General features: G+C 35.9%; 1 protein-coding gene across 1 annotated transcript; it reads right to left on the reverse strand.

Moving 5' to 3' along the window:
* Positions 1-15,470: 15,470 nt before the first annotated feature.
* LOC107597019 (interleukin-15 receptor subunit alpha) lies at positions 15,471-23,568 on the reverse strand. Its single transcript, XM_016287912.1, has 6 exons — positions 23,542-23,568; positions 17,270-17,464; positions 16,520-16,549; positions 16,231-16,329; positions 15,942-16,148; positions 15,471-15,814 (listed from the first exon to the last, which is right to left on the reverse strand). The coding sequence occupies exons 1-6, from the start codon at positions 23,552-23,554 to the stop codon at positions 15,756-15,758; spliced, it is 603 nt and encodes a 200-aa protein (XP_016143398.1). The 5' UTR covers positions 23,555-23,568; the 3' UTR covers positions 15,471-15,755.
* Between the last annotated feature and the right edge of the window lie 1,679 nt (positions 23,569-25,247).

Below are 25,247 nucleotides of genomic sequence, written 5' to 3' on the forward strand. Positions count from 1 at the left end.
CTTTTACTTGCGCTTCTGAATTTATCAGGACTTAGTTTCAATTTTGTCTAGCTCGATGTTCAATCTGACTCCAATTTCACGTGATCAGTTTTTAATTAGAAATATTGCTTTGAAATATTGCCTAACTTTACTGATCACAAATATTAATTTAGATATGCGTTGTTTGCTCTCTTTGAAGATTTCTTCTCCAGATAAGTTTTATTGTTTTATTGCATGGGGTCTGTTTTGTGTGAGTTCCTGAGTATTGGTTTCATGAAGAGTTAATTTCATAAGGAAATAAATTCAATCCTTTCAACCTGACCAACAGATTGACATGGCCACTTAGAACCAGAGATGGCAAGTCCAGGTTCAGAAAGTAAAAGTCCTCCTCAGAATTTTTTTCCCCAATCACCTGGATTTGCTAATTAGCACAGTTTTTCAGCCAGAAGGTAGAAATAATTATGCCAAGTTCACACTGCACGATTTTCAAAGACGTCACATCACTGTTGGTTTCACACTGAACGACTATCTGGGGTAGCATTCAGTTGTTGCTGTGTTCACACTGCACGATCTAACGACGACAGGAGGTTACACACGGCATGACTCAGTGCATCGCCGACAGCTCTGTCTGGTGCAGGGTTGCCAGGTTTTCGCTACAAAACCTGCCCAATTACTACTCAAAACTAGCCTGAAAATAGCCCAATTGCTTTCGAGGGGGTCCCCCAGTTTTTTTACACATTTTTTTTTGGCTGGGTTCTCCTGGTACAATTCACATTCCAGGGCCTAAATATCATGTTATTGGGGTCGCTTCGACCTGCTGACATAAAAAACAACCGGCGGCAATCGCGGATTTGGCAACACTGGTCCGCAAACTACGTTTCATATAACTCCTCCCCGAACTTTTTGCAGGTCATCGCCGATGTGTTTTTCAGTCAAAACTAATTTCACACAGCGTGATTGTGAATCGCCGACAGCTCCAGATATTTAGCATGCCAAATATTTCACGGGCGTCGGCGACGTGTCAGCGATTCCCTCAGATCGCGTCTTTGATAATTCACACTGTGTGATTGTCACTCGTGTGAACGAGCACCGATTTGCCTCCGATTTTGGGGCATTTTTCAGCGATTTCGCAAAACCTGTCGGCGAGTGAAAAATCGGGCAGTGTGAACTCGCCATTAGTGAAATCAGCTGGATGAGTTCATGAGTGGAATAAACATATGGCAGGACTTTTAGGCCATGTCCACACGTACACGGGTATTTTTATAAACTGAGTTTTTCCTTCTTCCGTTTTTAAAAAAATCTCCGTCCACATGAAAACACAAACGCATGCTATGAATCACTGTCAAGAGCATGCCAAACCAACAGGTGGCGATATAATCTCAATCGTAAAGCCATGTTGGCCAATCAGAAGCCTGAAAAAGTCTCCAGTAGGCAGAGATTACAGCGCAGGCGCCGACGTCACAAGCCAATAAACTCTTTAAAAATCTTCACTCTGGCAGGCGTTTTCAAAAATGTTCGGTTTCAGTGAACTGGTGCTGCGTTTGCGTGTAGACGAACGGCCTAACCGCGTAGAAAAAGCTGCGGTTTTAAAAATAATCACGTTCGTGTGGACAGGGCCTTACTTTCTGACCCCTGGGCATTCCACCTCTGCTTTAGAACAGGGGTGTCCAAAATTGTTTCTGGAGGGCCACTCCTCCAATCCTGGAACTCCTCCAATTTTCACACCTGAACCAGCTAATCAAGTGCAAAAAGTGCACATTCAAATGCAAGCTTGCACTATCAGTGAAAAATTAATATAGCGAAGTTGAATTGTACTCAAGAACTGTAATGAAAGTAGTTTATTAAAGTAATAAATTAAATACAAATAACTCAAAAACAGAACAACAAGACACAGGAAAACCAGAAATGAGAAACCCAATGCAATGCCTTTGCAAGGGACAAGACCCGACATACAACGCAGCAATCACAGGGGCCATTGTGCTCAGTGGTATTGAGTTTGATCACACCAGAATGAATGTGTTCAAAACTGTGGATTATACAGTGAGACAAACCATTCTTAATTGTTTGAATGTCACACATACTGTCCAAATGAAGTTCTGAGCAATGCATATTACTAATCAAAAAAATGTTACAGTAGGAAATTTACAAAATATCTTCATGGAACATGATCTTTACTTATTACCCTAATGATTTTTGGCATAAAAGAAATACAATGTATTTTTGGATATTGCTACAAATATACCGCAGCGACTTAAGACTTAAGGTTTTGTGGTCCAGGGTCACATATATCTATGAAAATGCTGAAGTGAAACTATTTGATTGTCTATTACCTTACTTGCCATACCACAATTTATTTTTGACGCTTACTGCATGTGATAAAGCCCCTGAAATTATAAAGCGCAATCATGATGCATTTGATATTTAAGTGGAACAAATCATCTGAACAAGAAGCTTCCAAAAAGAACCTTAATTCAAGCTGAACTGTTAGGGTTAGGGTTAGGTTATGGATGGTTGACAAAAGATATCTTGCCTAGGGTATCAAAATGTCTGTTTCAAAACCCTGATAATTAAGCACAATAATTTAATACTGATTACAAAATGTTTCAAAATGTACAGTCACAAGTGTGTTAGCATACAAATTATTTCCATTGAATGACCAGTGTAGAGAGATGCTTTTTGCAGCCACAAAGTGTAGTTAATAGCATCAACCAGAAGGGGCTAACACTAGCCAGCTAAACCTTGACTACTTGAGAAAAACCACTGAGAACCACTTATCTAAAAGTTCATTGTGTGTTTTGTCATTGAACAACATACATAAAAAGACAATGTATTAAAAACAATATAAAAACTTTATTCATTTTATTCATTGACTGTCCACACTGTGTATCCCAACTGTTCAGATTCGATTTTTGTGTCCCGTGATGCTCTTTTGTTTAATGGAATATCTGCATAAAGATGTTGTAAGACAACATGACATTGTTGCCATTGCTCTGGATTATTACCTACAGTATTATTACTGGATTATTTGTTCTGGATTATTATGTATTATTACTGGAGTATTACATCTCCTACGAGGCAGTGGCTTTATTCCATGTTACTGTCTCCACCCGTCTCAATTAAAAGAGGTGTGCAGTCTAGCAGTATATTGAGCAGTACATTTCTGCTCGACTTGCACTTCAAAACAACACAATCTTGTTTTTGCAAAGACATTTGGCGTGTTTCCTACAAACAATATCTGATGTATTTACATTAAACATGGCATGAGAACGTGGCAAAATCCAATCAAGAGTGGTCAGACTTGAATCAGATTTCCAGAAATGTGATCTGATTAGGCCACAAATTAAAGTATCTTGAAACAGATTTGTAAAAATGGTATTTCATGTGATTTCTTTTTCCTGTTCACACTTGCTAAATATGATCAGATTCCAAGAATTAGATTTGGACGGACAGTCTGAACAAGGCTTATCAGGAGTCTGTTTGTGGGAGGAGCTCATCACAAGTCTCCGCACCTGGATTTTTGTCAGTGACAGAGGCTTCCGTGGAGTTTTCAGCTGCTTTGTTTGATTGAGCCGAACTGTGTTCAGATGTACAGACTGGTAAAGGTATGTAAGTGCAGGGATCTGGTTTGGGATGATATACAATCTGGTTTCTATGATTTCTATGTCTTAACCTGTGGGTTAGAAGGTGAAAACAATTAAAAAAGAGGCTACAAAGAGTTTAAACTTCAAACCACAGTAGATTTAAAACATACCACAAGAAAATGAATACTGCTGCCACCAGGCAAAGGAGAATTATGCCTGTAACTCCACCTACTGTTGCTAAATGTTGAATAAAGAAACAAAAGAACTTGTTAAAAAAACACTGAGCACAGAGTGGAGAATTTAATTTAATTTTTTTCAAGAAATGAACAGCAATAAATGGCACTCACATGTATAACCATTAGAAATGGCTGCCACTTTATTTCTTCCTAAATGAAAGAGATTTTAATTAGGTTAATTTGTTCAAAAATGAAAAATCTGTCATCACATTTCACATTCATGTTGTTCCAAACCTAAATGACTTTCTATTATGGAAAATGATGAAGAGTGTATTTTTCATGTAATGGAAAAATCATAAACAGCGACCAGGCTTTAGAGCTCCAAAAACATAAACGCACCATAAAAATATAGCCCATATGATTTCTATGCTATATTCCTAGTCTTCTGTAGCCTCTGAGAAGCTTTGTGTGAGGAACACACAGAAAGATGTTATTCACTGAACATCTTTCCTCCACCATATAACTCTACAAAATCTTAGCTCTAAAGTATTGGTCTCAAACTCAATTCATGGAAGGCCACAGCTCTGCACAGTTTTGGAGCTGGTTGGAGCTAAACTCTGCAGAGCTGTGGCCCTCCAGGAATTGAGTTTGAGACCACTGCTCTAAAGTGTAGTATACATGTAAGAACATACGTACACTCTAAAAAATAATTCAGTGGATCTGTTGCCACTACTTAAGTGCAAGTTAAAAATTCTAATTTATTGATTTAATTAAACATTTACACATTTTTTAATGAGTTGTCCTGACATCTTAATATTGATAATTACATCAACGTAATACTGTGTGTAACTTCAACTTAAATATCTGTGTTAGTTTGTTCAAAACATTAAGTTGTACTAACTCAATGTAATTAGCTCCATAACTTCATTTTTTTCAAGTTCACTTTTCAGGTTCCCAGCATGCTTTGCATGTGACTGAATAATGAGCGGTAATGTAGAAATAAACTCATATTTTATGCATTTCTATTCAAGATCAGAACAGGAGAAGATTTATTAATGTTCAGTGTTGGGTTATATTAGTATTTAAAAGTGTTTCTGTTATGTTGGTGGTTTTTATGAGATTACCATTGTGCTGAAGTGTAGAGCGTTTGCTTAGGTTGAGAACAGACTCACTGGACATTGTCTTACATGCTGTTTCAATCAGAAGGCATTTGGTTGAAAATCCTAAAAGAGTGGTTTCCTGGCAACATTAAGTGCTGTTTCATCAAAAAATAATATTTTTGTAGTTTTTGTAACTAGTGTTTAAAACAATGTGAAAAAACAACTTAGTTAGGACAACTTAATTTTTATGAGTATTCAACTTAATAATAGTTAGTTTTAACACAATTTTTTAAGTATATATAACACAATATAGTTTATTAGTTGAACTTAATTTCAGAAGAAGTTGCCTTAAAGGGGTCCTATTATGCTCTTTTACAAAGTCTTGATTTTGTATTGGGGGTGTACTAGAACAGGCTCTCATACTAGGTTGTTGGAACAAACAGCAACTTTACAGACTAACTAAAGTTGAAAAAAGTGAAAAAGCATAATAGGACCCCTTTAACTCAAAAAACATGATGCAAACTGTTGCATACATTTTTGTTGTTGTGTCCAAACAATATTTTTTAGAGTGTACAAGAACCAGTGATGTCAAATCATGTTTTAATAAGTACATGTGTAAATAGCTATAGCAGAGGGGAAGATTCTCAATTAATAACTTGAATTTCCATCTGCCTCTCATGAAAATGCTTTCATATGGCTTTGGGAGACTTACAGTGCATGAATATGTACTACTTAAAGTGCTGCTTTTATGGTGGTTTTCAGCATTTTGGGAGCTTGACAGCCCTATAAAATTCTATGAAAGATATGCATACAAATATTATAAGAGTTTTGATTTGTTTAAGAAGGATTATTACATCTTGCGAGGCAGTGACAGAAACGTAGGGAGCTTGCAATCGTGGCTTTATTCTGTGTTACTGTTTCTACTGGTCTCGAATTTCAGGTTATAGTCACTACAGAGGCAAAGAAATTCATTTTCAAATTCCATGTAATTGATTTTATGATTGATAGAGAATTTTGATATAGCAAGAAGTTAGAGAATATTTTATATATATATATAATACTATATATACTATATATAGAATACTACAAGCAAAGAAATTACCTTCAGAAATAGTTGAGGTCCTCACAGATGCATTGACTCCTAATAAAAAAAAAAACAGGAGAAGGAAAATGAGGGCAGTAGTAGGACACCAGATAAGTTTAAAGGGGTCATATGATGCTTTTTTAAAGATCATTATTTTGTGTATTTGGTATAACAGAATATGTTGACATGCTTTAATGTTCAAAAAACACATCATTTTTCAAATACTGTACATTATTGTAGGTCCTCTATGCCCCGCCTCTCTCAAACACGTAGTTTTCAACAAAGCCCCTTCCTTTGACAAGCTGACCCAGTGCATTGTGATTGGCCGAACACCAAAACCACGTGTCGGAAATGTAACGTCCCTTACCATAATCGCCAGCTTCAGCTTTCAAAGTAAATATCAAGACAGTTAATAATGTCGTTAGTTTTACCATCAGTTCAAGCCCGAAAGGGCAACAGAGTTGCATGACAGACACAGTGATGATGCAGTACACAAGCCGCGGTTAAGACAGCTGACGTGCTATGATTTCTGACAGGCAGTTCACTCTCCTGTGATGTGACCCTGTTCCCCACACACACACACACGATGCATTACTCTGCGCTGCGCAAAACTCCGCATTTGAACAGTCAATAGCAAATACTTAAACTAATAACAAAACATACTTACAGTCGCTGATTCAGAAGAGCCAGATTGTCATAGCAAAGTCAGAATTGACCCTTTTTTTTATAGAAATAGTCTTTGTGCACAGCCAGCCTTGTACTCTTCTAGGTTCAAAAAACTGTCGTCCACAAAATGCGTTGCACAAATTCGAACATCTGGGTTGTGCTGTTCTGTTGTAAATAAATCTTAACCAATGATTCCTAATTGCATCTACTTCCGGAAGGCCAAATAAAGTGCTTTTGCTTTCGCACTGAAACACAGCGTCTCCCTGACATGGCTGCATCAACACTAACTGCGGTTACTGAAACCATGCCTTCTTTCTTTGCGTGCACATTTGGGCGGCATTATGCTAATATTTCCACATAGTGACGTAGATATGTGGGGGCGTGTTAGAACGAGCCGTTTTAGGTAGGCGTGGTTGACTCTTCACTTTTATAAAGAATATCTCTTTGGATTTGAGACTTTAGTCTTTGCAACTTTACAGATCTTCTTTATGCACCAAGAGCTTGTAACACTTCAAAGAGAAAGGAAAACTTGAAATCGCATCATATGACCCTTTTAATATTATAAATGAAAATCTGTCAGAAAGATGTTAATAGTGGCGAGCAACTCTCTAGTTCATGGATTGCAAGCCAACATATGCTAACTGACACTGCCATAGACTTTGTGTTAGTCTTGTTAACCTGTAAACATTGAAAATGCAATATCATGAGTTATATCCTGAGATAAAGGAGTTCATAAAGGTGCAGCAGCAGAAAGATCTATTTATTGGAAAAAGTAAGAAACAAAAAAATGGCCATCAGATATGTATTTGAATAATATATCACAAACATTATGAGTGGACTGTAAGTAAATAAATTCTAAAATGATGGTTTCAATTATAAAAAAAAAAATGTTACCCTATGATGTGACCCTGTGAATGTATAGGCAGAAATCGGGTTGATTTTCTGAGGGTTGTCCCCCCTTAAAAATATAATTAAAACCATGCTGTCTAATAATATAACGATATACTTAATATGTGTAAGTAGGAAAACAATACAAATGTAAACCGGACAGGAAAAAGTAAGTAAATAAATAAATGCGTTTTAAGTTTAGAAGCCTATACACACACAGTCCGGTGGGAGAAAAAAGTCCTTCAGTAGCTGTGGAACTCCAGTAAGTAGGCTGTCAAGGCTATTTTATTCACTCTAAACATCAGATGAAGTGAATTTTTTCTCTTTAATACAGATGATGCTGAGTCATTAATCAATTAGTCATGACAAAAAAAATTATAACCGATGTATTTTGCATTTATAATGTTACCTAGCTTGTTTGGTAGCTTGTTTAATAGTAAGTCATATGTAGAAAAGTGTAAAGAATGTATTAAGACAAGATTGAATCATGAAGTGAATTTGACGATTGTTATTATTGTTTATTGTTATTATCGATGCAGAGTGGAGAAGGGGTAGGATAAAAATATGCTTCTGCCTACTCCTTTTCGGACATGTATAAGTTAAAATTGTTTTGTATTGTGTTGTATAGTTTTTTGTTTTGTTTATTAGTTTTTATTGTATTTATTTTACGTTTGAAATAAAGTCTCAAAGTCAAAGTCACCCACTACAACAAACACAATGATTTCATCACTGCCTGCGAAGAACAGTCAGATATGAATCAATTACATTATACAGTTATTAATTAATTCAGCATTAATGATTAATAATCATTAATGCTGAATTATTAATAATTAATACCCCCCCAAAAAAAGTTAATACAATTAATAATAATAATTAAAAAAATGACAAAAATGATAATTGTTACAAACTCGTACAGTATGACTTTTCTGATTTGAGACACAAAAAGAGAGATTTTAAAATAAAAAGTTTCACATATAAGGAGTTTCATTAATAAAAAAGCACCATGAAAATACTTATTTGCTATATTCTAAGTCTTCAGGCGTCATATGATAGTTTAGTGCAATGATCTTTGGTGCAGTATTTTTGGTGAATTCTGTACGGTGGCCGAGAAGTGCAGAGCAAATCACAATTCTGAAAACAAATGCAAATGCAGGTCTAAAAAACTAAATAACAATTCAGAAAGCACAACAACAATTCAGAAAACATTATAACAAGTCAGAAAACACAATGACAAATTCGAAAACAAAATAACAAGTCAGAAAACACAAAGACAAATCCGAAAACAAATTAACAAGTCAGAAAACACAACGACAAATCAGACAAACCGGAAGAGGTAGGTATAGTTTGAGACAGCGCCATTGGTTTGGGATTACTCACCGCTGACTGGATGAGACATCTGTCAATGGGAGGGGGGAAAAAAAGTTCGGCAAAAGGTGGGATCGATCGCGTCAAAAAGCCAACGAAACGCACTTATCCATCTGCGCCACTGGAGCTGATGATTTATAGCTACTCTCTGCACTTCTCGGCCACCGTATAAATCACTTTTTCAATTACTTTATTAAAGTAATGTAACTGATTACTTTTCTAAATTTCTAATGAATGTTTTCAACTGTTAATCATTTTCAAACATTTACACCATGCAGGGTTATAGTGGTATAGACACTGATACTGTCAGACTTTCAAAATCCTTCATCACTTGAATTAAGATGATAAAATTTGAACACATCCACCACAAAATCAGACTTTAGTACCGCCTTTTATTTTGAGATTGATCTGTAGTGCAATGCAGATTTAAAATCATAAGAAATAGTTTACTGATACTGTTTTTGAAACCAAATTTTGCATAACTACAGGAAACACTGCATATAACAATGCTTTGGATTTTTTTTTTTTAAAGTGCAGTAGGCCTAACCATGTTTTTTTTGTTGTTGTTTTTTTTGGCAAATGGATTACCATTTGGATTACTATTTTTACTACAAATTCCATGGTTAAACTATGGTTAGTGTAGCCAAAACCATAGTTAATAATTTGTGGTTACCATGGTTAGGTAAAATCATTGTTAATTTCCGTAAGGGTTGTCTGCCCTATAGCTCTCCCTAAACCTATTATAAATGATATGATTATTTGTCTGCTAAATTACTACTGTAACTTTACAGTAGATAATAATGATGTCCTTTAGTATACAGTATTTTGAGTGATGATTGATGAGCAATGGGCTGCTACTGCTTAACTAAGTAAACGAAGACAAAACTACAATCAGAGGCGTCATGCCCAAGTGACCCCTCAGATTTTATGAGCCAAGTGGATTTTGAATGCAGCTTCCAAAAGACAAAAATAGCCGATTCATATTTTCTATATTTAATAGAATCACACCGGTGTGATTAGAACGTTCAAGTGCATCATATCCTCAGCTGCTAAATTCAAATCTGCGTTCGCTGGCTGGCGCTGAGCCAGATACAGATGCATTTTTTACAGCACTGCGCATTATAACCAATCATAAACGATGCTGTTGAGCTTATGAATGCAATGACCAATCAGAGGTGTTCATATGAGTCATCGCTAAAATGCCGCTTCACCCGCTCGCTGCCTGAATACCTCTTTCTGGCGAATTCTCTCGTCAGATACAACAAAGTGCAAATGTGTGTACGAATCTGTAAGATATTAATTTCATAGTGTAAACAGCTTCAGTGATTTTAATGGGAGTTTTTGAGAGTGCTTGAACTAGACTGCCAGTGAAAATGTTCTTTGATAATGTAAATGTTCTTTGCTCTCTTTCTGTACAATGATAATGTTATGATTAGAAGCCTAACTTGCAATGTTTTTATTCACATTAACTTTCAATGTAAATTCACATTAAATATAAACTCAGTCGTATTAAAAATATGTTATGGCATGACACCCATATCTGTTAATTACCGTAAGTAAACAGACAGGTTTTTATTGGTGGTAATAGTGCAGTACAAATTGTGCCAGGCAATTTTTGCGAATAAAGAACAGTCTATATTGAGACTAAAGAACAGTCGATATTGAGACTAAAGAATAGTCTATATTGAGACTAAAGGAGGCGTATTTGCATGAAAAGGAATGGCAGTGACTTCACTAGTTCATTTAAATATTGACTACGCCGTGCAATTTCAGCCCTGCCCTCGGTAAACTGGATTGTGATGGTTAGTGAATAAGACTCAGGTATTACGCTGATGTACCATGTGCAAAAAAGGGTTTTACTTTTTAGTGAATTCCTCTCTAAAGTCGGGCTCACACTACAAGAGTTTTAGGCCGATTTACCGGTATTTCTGATTTACAGAGAATCTGAGAAAAAGTCTTGTGAAGGACCTCGGTCGGTTCCGATGTTCGGCGCGGATTATCAGGTAATGTGAGGCGTTTACAGATCGAATCTTGCACCTCCGGCTATGATTACATCAGAACTTTCACAATAGCCAATGTGCGACCACAAAACAAGCTGCTGTACAGGTCCGTTAAATAGTGGAGATAGAGGAAATTGCGTGTGGAAGTTTTGCAATGACACGACAGTTTGTAAAATGTGTCAAAAATGTACCACCCTTTGTCAAAGGACAAAGACAAGCTCTGGGGTGAAATCACCTCAGTTTTGAACGTGAGTGTTGAAAGCTGCTAGCGTGCTAGCTAATATGTGTATGTATACGATTTGAGGGAAGAAAATCTGTGAAGTTTCTCTTTATGGGTGTGCTGCAACCAGATTTCATAATCGGTTAGGATTTTAAAACTCCTGTAGTCTGAGCCCGGATTAATAAGTGTTAGAACACATTTTTATACCTAAACAATGATTTAGCTTAATGAAGATTATTATGGAAATTCTGTCATCATTTATGTTTTTCCAAACCTCTATGACTTTTTCAAACTTGTTGCGACATGTTTATAGGAAGATTGAATGTGTACATGAGTAAATAAAGAGCTTGACAGCTCTTGGTCTTTATATACTATATGGAAAAGAGCAGCGTGAACATTCTGCTAAACTTCTCCTTTTGGGTTCTGTGGAAGAAAGAAAGTCATATTGGCTTGGGATGACACAAGGGTGAGTAAATAATGACAGAATGTTATTTTTTGTGTTAACTAGTTAGCCCCATGCACCTTAACCCATCATAGTAAATGGCTTCACCTGTTGTTGTAGTGAAAGAGCCTGACAGCGTATGTGACGATGTTGTTGTCATATATTCTCTGCTTGTGTAGCTGGTTGTTGTCTCATTGGTTGTTGTAATAGACTCCGTCTCTTTTGTTGTGCTCATCAAAGTTGGCTGGCTGGTGGTTCTTCTTGTTTTGGTTGTGACAACTTCATTTGTTGTTGTCAAAGCTATATGCCCTGTTGCTGGAGTGTGTCATGCAATTAACGTAAATGTAGGCCTACCCAAACAATATCAACACATACAAGCATAATGTAACATACATACTTGTGATTGGCGAGCTTGTGCCATGAAGTGTGGGATGCTTTCTCGATGTTCTTTCTGTGGTGGATGATGTGAATTGTTGATGAGGACTTTGGGTCTCTGCTAAAGCAAATAAATAATACCAGACATTTAAGTCAACAACCTATCTTTGTGATAGGTCTTAAGGGTGATGTGTGTTCTTTTAAAAAAAAATACTTTTAATCCATTTGGTATTGAGGTGCATAAATTACACACTGCACTTTTCAACAACATATACAGAAAAGACAGAGGAATTAGGAAAGGTGGCACTTACTTGTGGCCACTTGTGGATTTTTGGGATCAGCTGCAAAGTAGACACAATAAAATCACTACATTGATAATATGATATCTGTTAAGATGACTAAACCAACTTCTACATTTCAGAATCATGTCATGTTTACTAAGGTTGTTGTGAGCTGTTGCCGATGGACACTGATACTGTCAGACTTTCAAAATCCTTCATCACTTGAATTAAGATGATAAAATTTGAACACATCCACCACAAAATCAGACTTTAGTACCGCCTTTTATTTTGAGATTGATCTGTAGTGCAATGCAGATTTAAAATCATAAGAAATAGTTTACTGATACTGTTTTTGAAACCAAATTTTGCATAACTACAGGAAACACTGCATATAACAATGCTTTGGATTTTTTTTTTTTAAAGTGCAGTAGGCCTAACCATGTTTTTTTTGTTGTTGTTTTTTTTGGCAAATGGATTACCATTTGGATTACTATTTTTACTACAAATTCCATGGTTAAACTATGGTTAGTGTAGCCAAAACCATAGTTAATAATTTGTGGTTACCATGGTTAGGTAAAATCATTGTTAATTTCCGTAAGGGTTGTCTGCCCTATAGCTCTCCCTAAACCTATTATAAATGATATGATTATTTGTCTGCTAAATTACTACTGTAACTTTACAGTAGATAATAATGATGTCCTTTAGTATACAGTATTTTGAGTGATGATTGATGAGCAATGGGCTGCTACTGCTTAACTAAGTAAACGAAGACAAAACTACAATCAGAGGCGTCATGCCCAAGTGACCCCTCAGATTTTATGAGCCAAGTGGATTTTGAATGCAGCTTCCAAAAGACAAAAATAGCCGATTCATATTTTCTATATTTAATAGAATCACACCGGTGTGATTAGAACGTTCAAGTGCATCATATCCTCAGCTGCTAAATTCAAATCTGCGTTCGCTGGCTGGCGCTGAGCCAGATACAGATGCATTTTTTACAGCACTGCGCATTATAACCAATCATAAACGATGCTGTTGAGCTTATGAATGCAATGACCAATCAGAGGTGTTCATATGAGTCATCGCTAAAATGCCGCTTCACCCGCTCGCTGCCTGAATACCTCTTTCTGGCGAATTCTCTCGTCAGATACAACAAAGTGCAAATGTGTGTACGAATCTGTAAGATATTAATTTCATAGTGTAAACAGCTTCAGTGATTTTAATGGGAGTTTTTGAGAGTGCTTGAACTAGACTGCCAGTGAAAATGTTCTTTGATAATGTAAATGTTCTTTGCTCTCTTTCTGTACAATGATAATGTTATGATTAGAAGCCTAACTTGCAATGTTTTTATTCACATTAACTTTCAATGTAAATTCACATTAAATATAAACTCAGTCGTATTAAAAATATGTTATGGCATGACACCCATATCTGTTAATTACCGTAAGTAAACAGACAGGTTTTTATTGGTGGTAATAGTGCAGTACAAATTGTGCCAGGCAATTTTTGCGAATAAAGAACAGTCTATATTGAGACTAAAGAACAGTCGATATTGAGACTAAAGAATAGTCTATATTGAGACTAAAGGAGGCGTATTTGCATGAAAAGGAATGGCAGTGACTTCACTAGTTCATTTAAATATTGACTACGCAGTGCAATTTCAGCCCTGCCCTCGGTAAACTGGATTGTGATGGTTAGTGAATAAGACTCAGGTATTACGCTGATGTACCATGTGCAAAAAAGGGTTTTACTTTTTAGTGAATTCCTCTCTAAAGTCGGGCTCACACTACAAGAGTTTTAGGCCGATTTACCGGTATTTCTGATTTACAGAGAATCTGAGAAAAAGTCTTGTGAAGGACCTCGGTCGGTTCCGATGTTCGGCGCGGATTATCAGGTAATGTGAGGCGGATTTTGAATGCAGCTTCCAAAAGACAAAAATAGCCGATTCATATTTTCTATATTTAATAGAATCACACCGGTGTGATTAGAACGTTCAAGTGCATCATATCCTCAGCTGCTAAATTCAAATCTGCGTTCGCTGGCTGGCGCTGAGCCAGATACAGATGCATTTTTTACAGCACTGCGCATTATAACCAATCATAAACGATGCTGTTGAGCTTATGAATGCAATGACCAATCAGAGGTGTTCATATGAGTCATCGCTAAAATGCCGCTTCACCCGCTCGCTGCCTGAATACCTCTTTCTGGCGAATTCTCTCGTCAGATACAACAAAGTGCAAATGTGTGTACGAATCTGTAAGATATTAATTTCATAGTGTAAACAGCTTCAGTGATTTTAATGGGAGTTTTTGAGAGTGCTTGAACTAGACTGCCAGTGAAAATGTTCTTTGATAATGTAAATGTTCTTTGCTCTCTTTCTGTACAATGATAATGTTATGATTAGAAGCCTAACTTGCAATGTTTTTATTCACATTAACTTTCAATGTAAATTCACATTAAATATAAACTCAGTCGTATTAAAAATATGTTATGGCATGACACCCATATCTGTTAATTACCGTAAGTAAACAGACAGGTTTTTATTGGTGGTAATAGTGCAGTACAAATTGTGCCAGGCAATTTTTGCGAATAAAGAACAGTCTATATTGAGACTAAAGAACAGTCGATATTGAGACTAAAGAATAGTCTATATTGAGACTAAAGAACAGTCGATATTGAGACTAAAGAATAGTCTATATTGAGACTAAAGGAGGCGTATTTGCATGAAAAGGAATGGCAGTGACTTCACTAGTTCATTTAAATATTGACTACGCAGTGCAATTTCAGCCCTGCCCTCGGTAAACTGGATTGTGATGGTTAGTGAATAAGACTCAGGTATTACGCTGATGTACCATGTGCAAAAAAGGGTTTTACTTTTTAGTGAATTCCTCTCTAAAGTCGGGCTCACACTACAAGAGTTTTAGGCCGATTTACCGGTATTTCTGATTTACAGAGAATCTGAGAAAAAGTCTTGTGAAGGACCTCGGTCGGTTCCGATGTTCGGCGCGGATTATCAGGTAATGTGAGGCGTTTACAGATCGAATCTTGCACCTCCGGCTATGATTACATCAGAACTTTCACAATAGCCAATGTGCGACCACAAAACAAGCTGCTGTACAGGTCCGTTAAATAGTGGAGATAGAGGAAATTGCGTGTGGAAGTTTTGCAATGACACGACAGTTTGTAAAATGTGTCAAAAATGTACCACCCTTTGTCAAAGGACAAAGACAAGCTCTGGGGTGAAATCACCTCAGTTTTGAACGTGAGTGTTGAAAGCTGCTAGCGTGCTAGCTAATATGTGTATGTATACGATTTGAGGGAAGAAAATCTGTGAAGTTTCTCTTTATGGGTGTGCTGCAACCAGATTTCATAATCGGTTAGGATTTTAAAACTCCTGTAGTCTGAGCCCGGATTAATAAGTGTTAGAACACATTTTTATACCTAAACAATGATTTAGCTTAATGAAGATTATTATGGAAATTCTGTCATCATTTATGTTTTTCCAAACCTCTATGACTTTTTCAAACTTGTTGCGACATGTTTATAGGAAGATTGAATGTGTACATGAGTAAATAAAGAGCTTGACAGCTCTTGGTCTTTATATACTATATGGAAAAGAGCAGCGTGAACATTCTGCTAAACTTCTCCTTTTGGGTTCTGTGGAAGAAAGAAAGTCATATTGGCTTGGGATGACACAAGGGTGAGTAAATAATGACAGAATGTTATTTTTTGTGTTAACTAGTTAGCCCCATGCACCTTAACCCATCATAGTAAATGGCTTCACCTGTTGTTGTAGTGAAAGAGCCTGACAGCGTATGTGACGATGTTGTTGTCATATATTCTCTGCTTGTGTAGCTGGTTGTTGTCTCATTGGTTGTTGTAATAGACTCCGTCTCTTTTGTTGTGCTCATCAAAGTTGGCTGGCTGGTGGTTCTTCTTGTTTTGGTTGTGACAACTTCATTTGTTGTTGTCAAAGCTATATGCCCTGTTGCTGGAGTGTGTCATGCAATTAACGTAAATGTAGGCCTACCCAAACAATATCAACACATACAAGCATAATGTAACATACATACTTGTGATTGGCGAGCTTGTGCCATGAAGTGTGGGATGCTTTCTCGATGTTCTTTCTGTGGTGGATGATGTGAATTGTTGATGAGGACTTTGGGTCTCTGCTAAAGCAAATAAATAATACCAGACATTTAAGTCAACAACCTATCTTTGTGATAGGTCTTAAGGGTGATGTGTGTTCTTTTAAAAAAAAATACTTTTAATCCATTTGGTATTGAGGTGCATAAATTACACACTGCACTTTTCAACAACATATACAGAAAAGACAGAGGAATTAGGAAAGGTGGCACTTACTTGTGGCCACTTGTGGATTTTTGGGATCAGCTGCAAAGTAGACACAATAAAATCACTACATTGATAATATGATATCTGTTAAGATGACTAAACCAACTTCTACATTTCAGAATCATGTCATGTTTACTAAGGTTGTTGTGAGCTGTTGCCGATGCATAGTTATTTTCAGTGATTTTCATTTCTAATTACCATAGCCGTGGTTGCTAGAAAGTGCCCTCAATCATTAATTGGTGGCAATAGTGCAGAACAAATTGTTATAGGCATTTTTGTAAGTAAAGCACAATCTGTATTGAGCCTAAAGGAGGCATGTTTGGAATGTTAATTGACTCAGTAAACTGGATTGTGATGGTTAGTGAATAAGACTTGGGTATTACGCTGAGGTACCATGTATAAACATAGTGTTTTACTGTTTAGTGAATTCCTCCCTAAGGGTTAGAACACTTATCTAAACAGCTTTAGCTTAATGAAGATTAATGTGGAAATTCTGTCATCATTTATGTTTTTCCAAACCTCTATGACTTTTTCAAACTTGCTGCAACATGTCTTGCTGTAGGATGACAGCTCATTATATACTATGATGATGACGGCATTTAGTTTGGGAAACAAAAAAACGTAGAATCCTTGTCCACCAAATAAGAATTTGTTTTCTCATTTTATTTAAATATTGGCCACAATTTAGCTAAGGTAAAAAACAAGGGGCAGACATGCCATGTCCAGGGGTCAAGTATCTTTGCAACAAACAAGACTTACGTATACACTTGAGAGGAAGTTCAGAGTGCCAGGATGCATTGTGATTTTGTTGTTGAGTGCATCGGATCAGGCTGGATGTTCCTGCTTTCCTTACGTAGCCCTTTGCACACTGAATGCGAATACTGGCACCAATGTTATGTGATAAGTCTGACACAGGTACTGTGTTGTCTGCCAGTTCTGGTTTTCCACAGACACCTGAGACAAAGTAAGAGAACTGTCACTAAAATATCACATATGAAACTCATGGACACAATCAAATTCACCAACACATTTGCAGTGTTCCCACAGACTTTCTGTGTGGCAGCACTACCCCTGGGGGAAAATATTGAAATTTGAAACTTCCACATCATTGCATTCTGTTTTTATTCACAATTTGTACAGTGTCCCAACTTTTTTGGAATCGGGTTTGTACATCAGTCTTATTCAAGTCAGCCCCGGGCACATATGCAAAAAATGTGTATGTTTGATTTTTCGGAAGTAAATAAAGTTACGTGAATCGTGACTATTCACAAGCTGTTTTATTTAGGGTAGGCTATAGGCTAAATGTTGTTTAAAGTTTTGAAGTCCATTCATTATTTGTAGCACGCAAGCCACCCAATAATCGCAGCTTTGTGCTTTGTTACTTCAAAGTCTAAGCCTTCTGTCAATTTTATGATAAAATACAAACAACAAACGTCTTTTTACGCTCTTTAATTTGTAGTGAGAATTGCCTCAGTTCAAGCTGCATATGAATCAGTTATATTTTCTTCTTTAATATTTGCAGCACGAAATAAACATGAATATGTGAATGCATGTTGAAAAAAATCAGAACAACTTAATACAAACGAATGTCTCATGAATCGATCAATCAGAGTTTTAAAAAAAGTCAAAAGAATGATGGATGCCACAGACTTTTTTTTGTGGAGGAGTAGGCCTATGGAATTTAATATAAACTATAAAATTTTCACATTATATAACATGATTTTATTATCTTAATTTTAACTTTATTCTTAAAATATTATGACATTCATTTGATTTATTTCGTTATTTTTTAAACATGGCACAAAAATGCTGCCGTATAGGCTACTGATTTTGGCACATCAGCCCAAAAAACAAACAAACAAAAAAATTATAATAAAATAAAAAACAAACAAATATATATTTGAATTATTTGTTAATAAACTAATGTTTTCTGAGTCAATGTTGACTATCCATCCTCATTGGACTTTGAGAGAAATGCATCTTTACGGATTACATAATGAAAGAGTTTTTGTTTTCGATTTGAATTATTTCGTTTTAAAATAGTCATTTAAAGCATTCTATAGATATATTTATCATGTCGGTGAAGCGCTCTTGCTCAAGACCGAGACGACAGAAAGTATGTCCTGTATGTTTTCATTATTTTACAAAAGCACAAGGTTTTGTTGATATTGTGAGTGTGCACAAATACAAATAGACCCTTTGGAGTTCCGAATGATGTATACTCTTACATTTATGAGCAAAAATGACGGCGTATTTTTAAGCTTCCACTGTTATTAAAAATAAAATGCAAGTGATCGTGCTGGCGCCTCCATGTCCTGCAAAGCTTCCACTCTCTGCACAAACTCTACTGGATATGCACCTAACAGCGCTCATTTATAATGGGGAAGAGAGAGAGAGAAAAGTCACGGTATCCAGTCGGACTCTGGCTGAGAATTCTCATAAAGCTGTTGGACAAGGGCCGGGCCCATGCAGGGCTATATTCGTTTCCTCGGCGGGCCCCCAAACTGCCCGGACCCATATGCACCTGCATACCCTGCATAACCAGACGCTACGCCACTGATCTTATTTGTTCTTATCTGTTCATAAAAGTTTTATGTTTAATATGAGTGACTTTGTCATTGAAGTATTGAAAATGCGAGATTTGTTGCTGCTAGACGCTCTCGCTCTTTCTCTGCTGTCTGTAGAAATTGTTGTTAATTCTTAATTTGGGAACGGCAGAGACATGTTACAGGTTATAATATAATCCATAAATCATGGCAACAAAAGTCAATTTAATAAGTTTAATCAGTTGAAACGACTTTCACAGTCAATTTGATTCAACTTAACTCATATTTAACCGTTGCTTCTTGTCATTGTAGGCTTAGGCTACTTTTTTTCAATTCATTTTAATGAATATACTAATTAATAAAATGAATATAATTTATTTTGTATTACATATTGATCATTCATTTATTTTTAACACCGCACCCCCAGCACCCCCATTTCTTCGTGGGCTACACTCCAGGGGGTGCTGCAGCACCCTCAGCACCCCTACTTCCCGCGGTAATGGATACAGATTAAATATAAAATACAACTATACAAATAAGGTCATGTCAAAAAATAAATAAAGCAGCACAAGGCACATGGCAGATAGAGTGCAAACCAGTGACGTAAACAAACAGTGCAGATATAATGATTGTAGTGCAAAAGAGCTTATTCAGACTGATTAAAGTGACAAAGCTCAGAGAGTTCTTTATTTAATCTGTCAGAAGAGGTACTTGAATGAGGTCAGTTCAATGCTGAATGGCGTAGTGAGCAGACCAATGCTGCACTAAGTGACTGGTGCAGGTCCCAGTGTGGTAGTGGGAGGGGGGAGTGGAAGGACCTGGGGATGTGGGAGCTGGGAGGGTCTGGGGTTCAGAGTTCAGTGGTGCATTGGGCAAAAGAGGGGAGGGGGGGGCAAGGTCGGGAGGGAGTTCAGCTTCCTGACAGCCTGATGAATGAATGATGAATGAATGAATATTTATGCAGTTCCTCAAGAAAATGCTTACAGGGCACGTACGCTTCAAATGGACTTGTAAACTACAGTTAAGGGTAAGTTATGCCGTTATTTTAATGACAAATGTCGAGAGCGCATTATTGTAGCGCGAAAGCACATTAATATATGATATATATTTATTTTGCTCTAGCACAAAACTTGCACTTAAAACGTGTCTCTCCTCTCACTCAAACTGTGTCCTGTACACTCTCAAATCTCTCTGTGCTCATGCGCTATATAGATATGAATTCTTTTTCGCACCTGAATCCTTAATCTTAAATCTCCTGATTTAAGACAGAACTATTTAGATATGGGTCAGATGCACTATTCCCTAAACAGATACTTATGATTTGGAGACCAAATATAACACTATAATGAATTTTTCATATTTGCCATAACATTACTACATTCTGTTCTATGGCTTTAATGCATTTGCAGACAATGTAATTACATGTAACTGTCATATAACTGTATATTCACTGTTTTAGAGGAGAGTGCCATTGAATGTGTAGCTAATATTAAGTGGATTTTCATGAAAAAAAATCATAACAAAAAAAAAATTCAGACCTGAAAACAAACACTGGATCAAAAAAAAAAAAAACTCCCAATAAATGTCCAAACAGCGATGCTATTAGAGCATTTATTGTATTATATCTTGCATCATTTATATCTATTTTTGCATTTGATGTTGATTTGATGAGTTGTTACTTATTATTTTCATCATACCAACTGAGAATTTATTGCAATGATTTTAAATTCAGTTGAGGTATCTGACATATTATGACATAACATTGAGTGTTTTTAGATCAATTGCTCAGAGACCAACCAGGTGGACAGAGGTTATGTACAAATCATCCAAGCACCCAATTCCTAGCCATTTCTATAGGCTACATTTAATTAACATTGCTAAATATTATTAAACTGGAAAGAAATTAAAAATCCATCTTTGATTGTCAAAAGAATTCCAGGTTCAGTTCACTCAGCCAATTAGATTTCACGTAGTATTTTCATCGGTCAGTTGTGGAGGTCTGATTGGTTTAAGCTTCATTTATATAGCACCTTTTAAAACAGTGTATACAAAGTAGCCTACTTTACAAAGAGATGCATATGTGCATTCGCAGAAAAGATCAAAATACAAACATAAAAGAGATATAGTAAAACAAAGTAGCTACAATAACCAGTTTATTTTAAAACAAAAATACAACAATAAAAAAAATCAAGGAAAGGCCCTGCACAAATCTGTTTTGAGACTACTTTTTAAAAGTGAATAATGATAACTTTTGACAATGTTTAATTCAGGTGCGAGAGCAGCGTGTATCTGAGCGCGCGTCCAGTTTTGTGCAAGAGCAAAATGCATTATATTAAAGGTGGGGTAAGCGATTTCTGGTAGCCAATGTTGACATTTAAAATCACCAAAACAAACACGCCCCTACCCCAAAAGTGTCTCGCCCCTATTTTGATAGCTCCACCCCACACATACGTACGCAACCCAGGCAACGGATTAGTTCTGTGAAACAAAGCAAAATTGCTGCTGCATTCCATTCATGACATATTGACACACATTTCAAATGATTTTCAAAGGTCGCTTTGTCGAGTCCAGTGTACTAGACAGACTTTAGCTGTTGCGTACATCCTGAGTAGTTACGCCCTTTACTGCTGATTGGCTACAAGTTTGTTTTGCTATTCGGCCCGAATCGTTTTCTAAAGTGTTTTTGAAAAATCGCTTACCCCACCTTTAATGTGCTTTCACACTACAATAATGCGCTCTCGAAATTTCTTTTTTAATTATTATTATTATTAATATTTTTTTGAGCAGCAAATCAGAATATCAGAATGATTTCTGAAGGATAGTGTGACTGGAGTAATGATGCAAAAAAATTAGCTTTGAAATCACTATAAATTACATTTTTAAAATATATTCAAATAGAAAACTGAAATAGCCTAGTAAAAATATTTCAAAATGTTACTGTTTTGCTGTACTTTGGATCAAATAAATGCAGGCTTGGTGAACAGAAGAGACTGCTTTAATAATAATAAATGTTTTTTGAGCAGCAAATCAGAATATCAGAATGATTTCTGAAGGATAGTGTGACTGGAGTAATGATGCAAAAAAATTAGCTTTGAAATCACTATAAATTACATTTTTAAAATATATTCAAATAGAAAACTGAAATAGCCTAGTAAAAATATTTCAAAATGTTACTGTTTTGCTGTACTTTGGATCAAATAAATGCAGGCTTGGTGAACAGAAGAGACTGCTTTAAAAAACATAAAAAAACTTTTGACTGGTAGTGTATAGTCAACTTGATTTTTTCTCTCATTTCTAGCTTTTAATTGGCTTAGAAATCAGATAACTGCTGGACAATAACCAATAATAATGATTTGTTTATATACTACAAACACTTTTATCACATAATAAGGCAGAATAGTTTCAATACTGTAATAAATGCTATGTCAGTTAGCACTGCATTGTTCATATACTGTATTTATTACCCGGAGATGACGTGAGAAACACAAATAAACCATATTGTCCCAATCGTATGTTTAATGTCTTCATGTTTCCAAACGTTTCTGTTTTTCTGAAAACAACTGTTTTCATACAGCGGTAGCTGGACGCTTTTGTCCATATTAGGAATTTCCTGGTACGACTTTCTGGGTGAGAGTGCCCTCCGGCTTCGAGTATGAATGAAACATACACTGCACAGAGTGTTTAGCACTCCGCGATGTTCATCTCGCCTTATTCTGGGTCCGAATAAAACATCAGATCATGCACAGACTATCCTGTCTCTTTGAATTTAAATCTATATTTATTCACACTGGCTCTTGAGAACCTCTATGCGAACACACTTGCCCGAAAAAGTGCGGGTGACGAATTTACGTGATATTAAAAGTGGGGGGGACATGTCCCCCGCGTAATCTATGCCCCTGCTTCTAATTAAGTAGTAGTTTTAACTGTGGTTATCCTGATCTAAAAATGTATGCCACTATGGAAGACCAATGGTTAATTTAAATCAAACTCAAACAGTCAGAATAATTACATTTGACCATATAAAAATGAGGTTGTTATAGTTTTGTTTTGTTCTGAAGATATGTGTCAAAGTCAGGCAACACCCGTTTCATGATTTGAAACAATATCACTCATTAAAACATGCAGAAACTAAGAAATTATTTTTTTCCGTTAAGATACTTTTTATATATCTATGCTCATGCCCACTTGAACATGTGGATCAAATATAGTAAATACATCTTAAGTAATCTCAAATAATGAAAGTCAGTTGGCGTTCTTGATAAGATGATCCTTACAAAATAAGGCAGCAATAAGCCATAGCCATATAAAAAACATATAGTTTAGGCTTCATTGGCAGGATACTATATTCTGCATTAATGCAAACAAAAGCTAAATAATAATAAATAAATAATTAAACTACTGATAATTAATTAGTAACGGTTGAGTAAATTAATGTAGATTACTATATTAATTAATACAATACTATAATAATATAATACAGCCTACCTGTTGTTGTCATGGTTTTTGCGTGATATTCTGTCTAAAAATTGAACAAAGTGGAAAGTATTACGCCATAGTCCATGACCATGTAATAGTTTTTTTCCTTATGAAGACTAGAATAAAACATTATGGTCACACTTTATTTTAAGGTCCAATTCACGCTATTAACAAACCAGTAACTACGACATTGCCTCAATAAACTCGTAATTTGCTGCTTATTAATAGTTAGTAAGGTAGTTGTTAAAGGGATAGTTCACCCAAAAACGAAAATGTGATGTTTATCTGCTTACCCCCAGGGCATCCAAGATGTAGGTGACTTTGTTTCTTCAGTAGAACACAAATGATGATCTTTTACTTTAGCCGTTGCAGTCTATCAGTCGTATAATGCATGGCAATGGTAACAAAATCTATGAGAGTAAAAAAAACATGCACAGACAAATCCAAATTAAACCCTGCGGCTCGTGACGACACATTGATGTCCTAAGACACGAAACGATCGGTTTGTGCCAGAAACCAAACAGTATTTATGTCATTTTTTACCTCTAATACACCACTATGTCCAACTGTCTTTGAGCGCGCGCACGGCATCCGGTGCGTGAGGTGTGTACGCGCTAGGGAAATTTTCATGGTGCGATTAATTGCTAATGCTTTTATCACGGTATACGGTATTATCACGGTATTTAAATTTAGTTTTAAAAAAGTGATGTCATAATACAGTATAACAGGTTTAATAACTTTTTTCTTATAACAAAAATAACTGAACATTTAAATGCAATATAGCAATACAGAAAAATTTATAAAGCTAAAAGTTTTAACAGATTAAAGTGCAAAAGAACTATAAAGACTAATAGGTATCCCTTTACAATAAGACCTCATTAGTTAAGCTTAGTTAATGCATTAACACTCACAACGAGCAATAGCTACATTTGCTACAGAAGTTATTAAGTCTTAGTTCATGTTAGCTCATTAAATAACACAGTTGCAACTTTCGATTTTAACAACGTGTTATTAAATATTGGAATACATAAGATTAATGAATGTTCAGAAGATTTTTTCATTGGCAGTTTAACTAATGAATTAACTAATGTTAACTAATGAAGCCCTAATGTAAAGTGCGACCGAACAATAAAGAATCAAAACGCTTTCAAACAATATCTAGGGCATGTTGTATTCCAGATTAAAATGTAAAAAAAGTTTGAAAATAAATAGCCTATCAAGTCTAAATATTCAGGTATTTGGTATCAAATACACAAATCTGAATGGCTGTTTAAATCATTTAAACACGATTCAGAAACAGAAAGTAGAGCAGCTGCTTTGTTTACAGGGTTTCATTTAAATGAATTATTATTATTATTATTATTATTATTATTATTATTATTATTATTATTATTATTATTATTATTATTATTATTTCTGCAGTTTAGCACCATATGCTGTCAGAGAGTGAAAGTGCGCTTTCATCCAGAGCGTCTCTCACGTGTTCCGCCATGTGCTTCACGTCCGCGCTTGTGCATGTTTTTTTTACTCTCATAGATTTTGTTACCATTGCCATGCATTATACGACTGATAGACTGCAACGGCTAAAGTAAAAAATCATCATATGTGAATCATCATATGTGTTCTACTGAAGAAACAAAGTCACCTACATCTTGGGGGTAAGCAGATAAACATCAAATTTTCATTTTTGGGTGAACTATCCCTTTAAGTTTAGG

The sequence above is a fragment of the Sinocyclocheilus grahami genome, unplaced genomic scaffold, assembly GCF_001515645.1.
Source record: "Sinocyclocheilus grahami isolate Dianchi unplaced genomic scaffold, SAMN03320097.WGS_v1.1 scaffold226.1, whole genome shotgun sequence".
In the NCBI taxonomy this organism is placed as follows: Eukaryota; Metazoa; Chordata; class Actinopteri; order Cypriniformes; family Cyprinidae; genus Sinocyclocheilus; species Sinocyclocheilus grahami.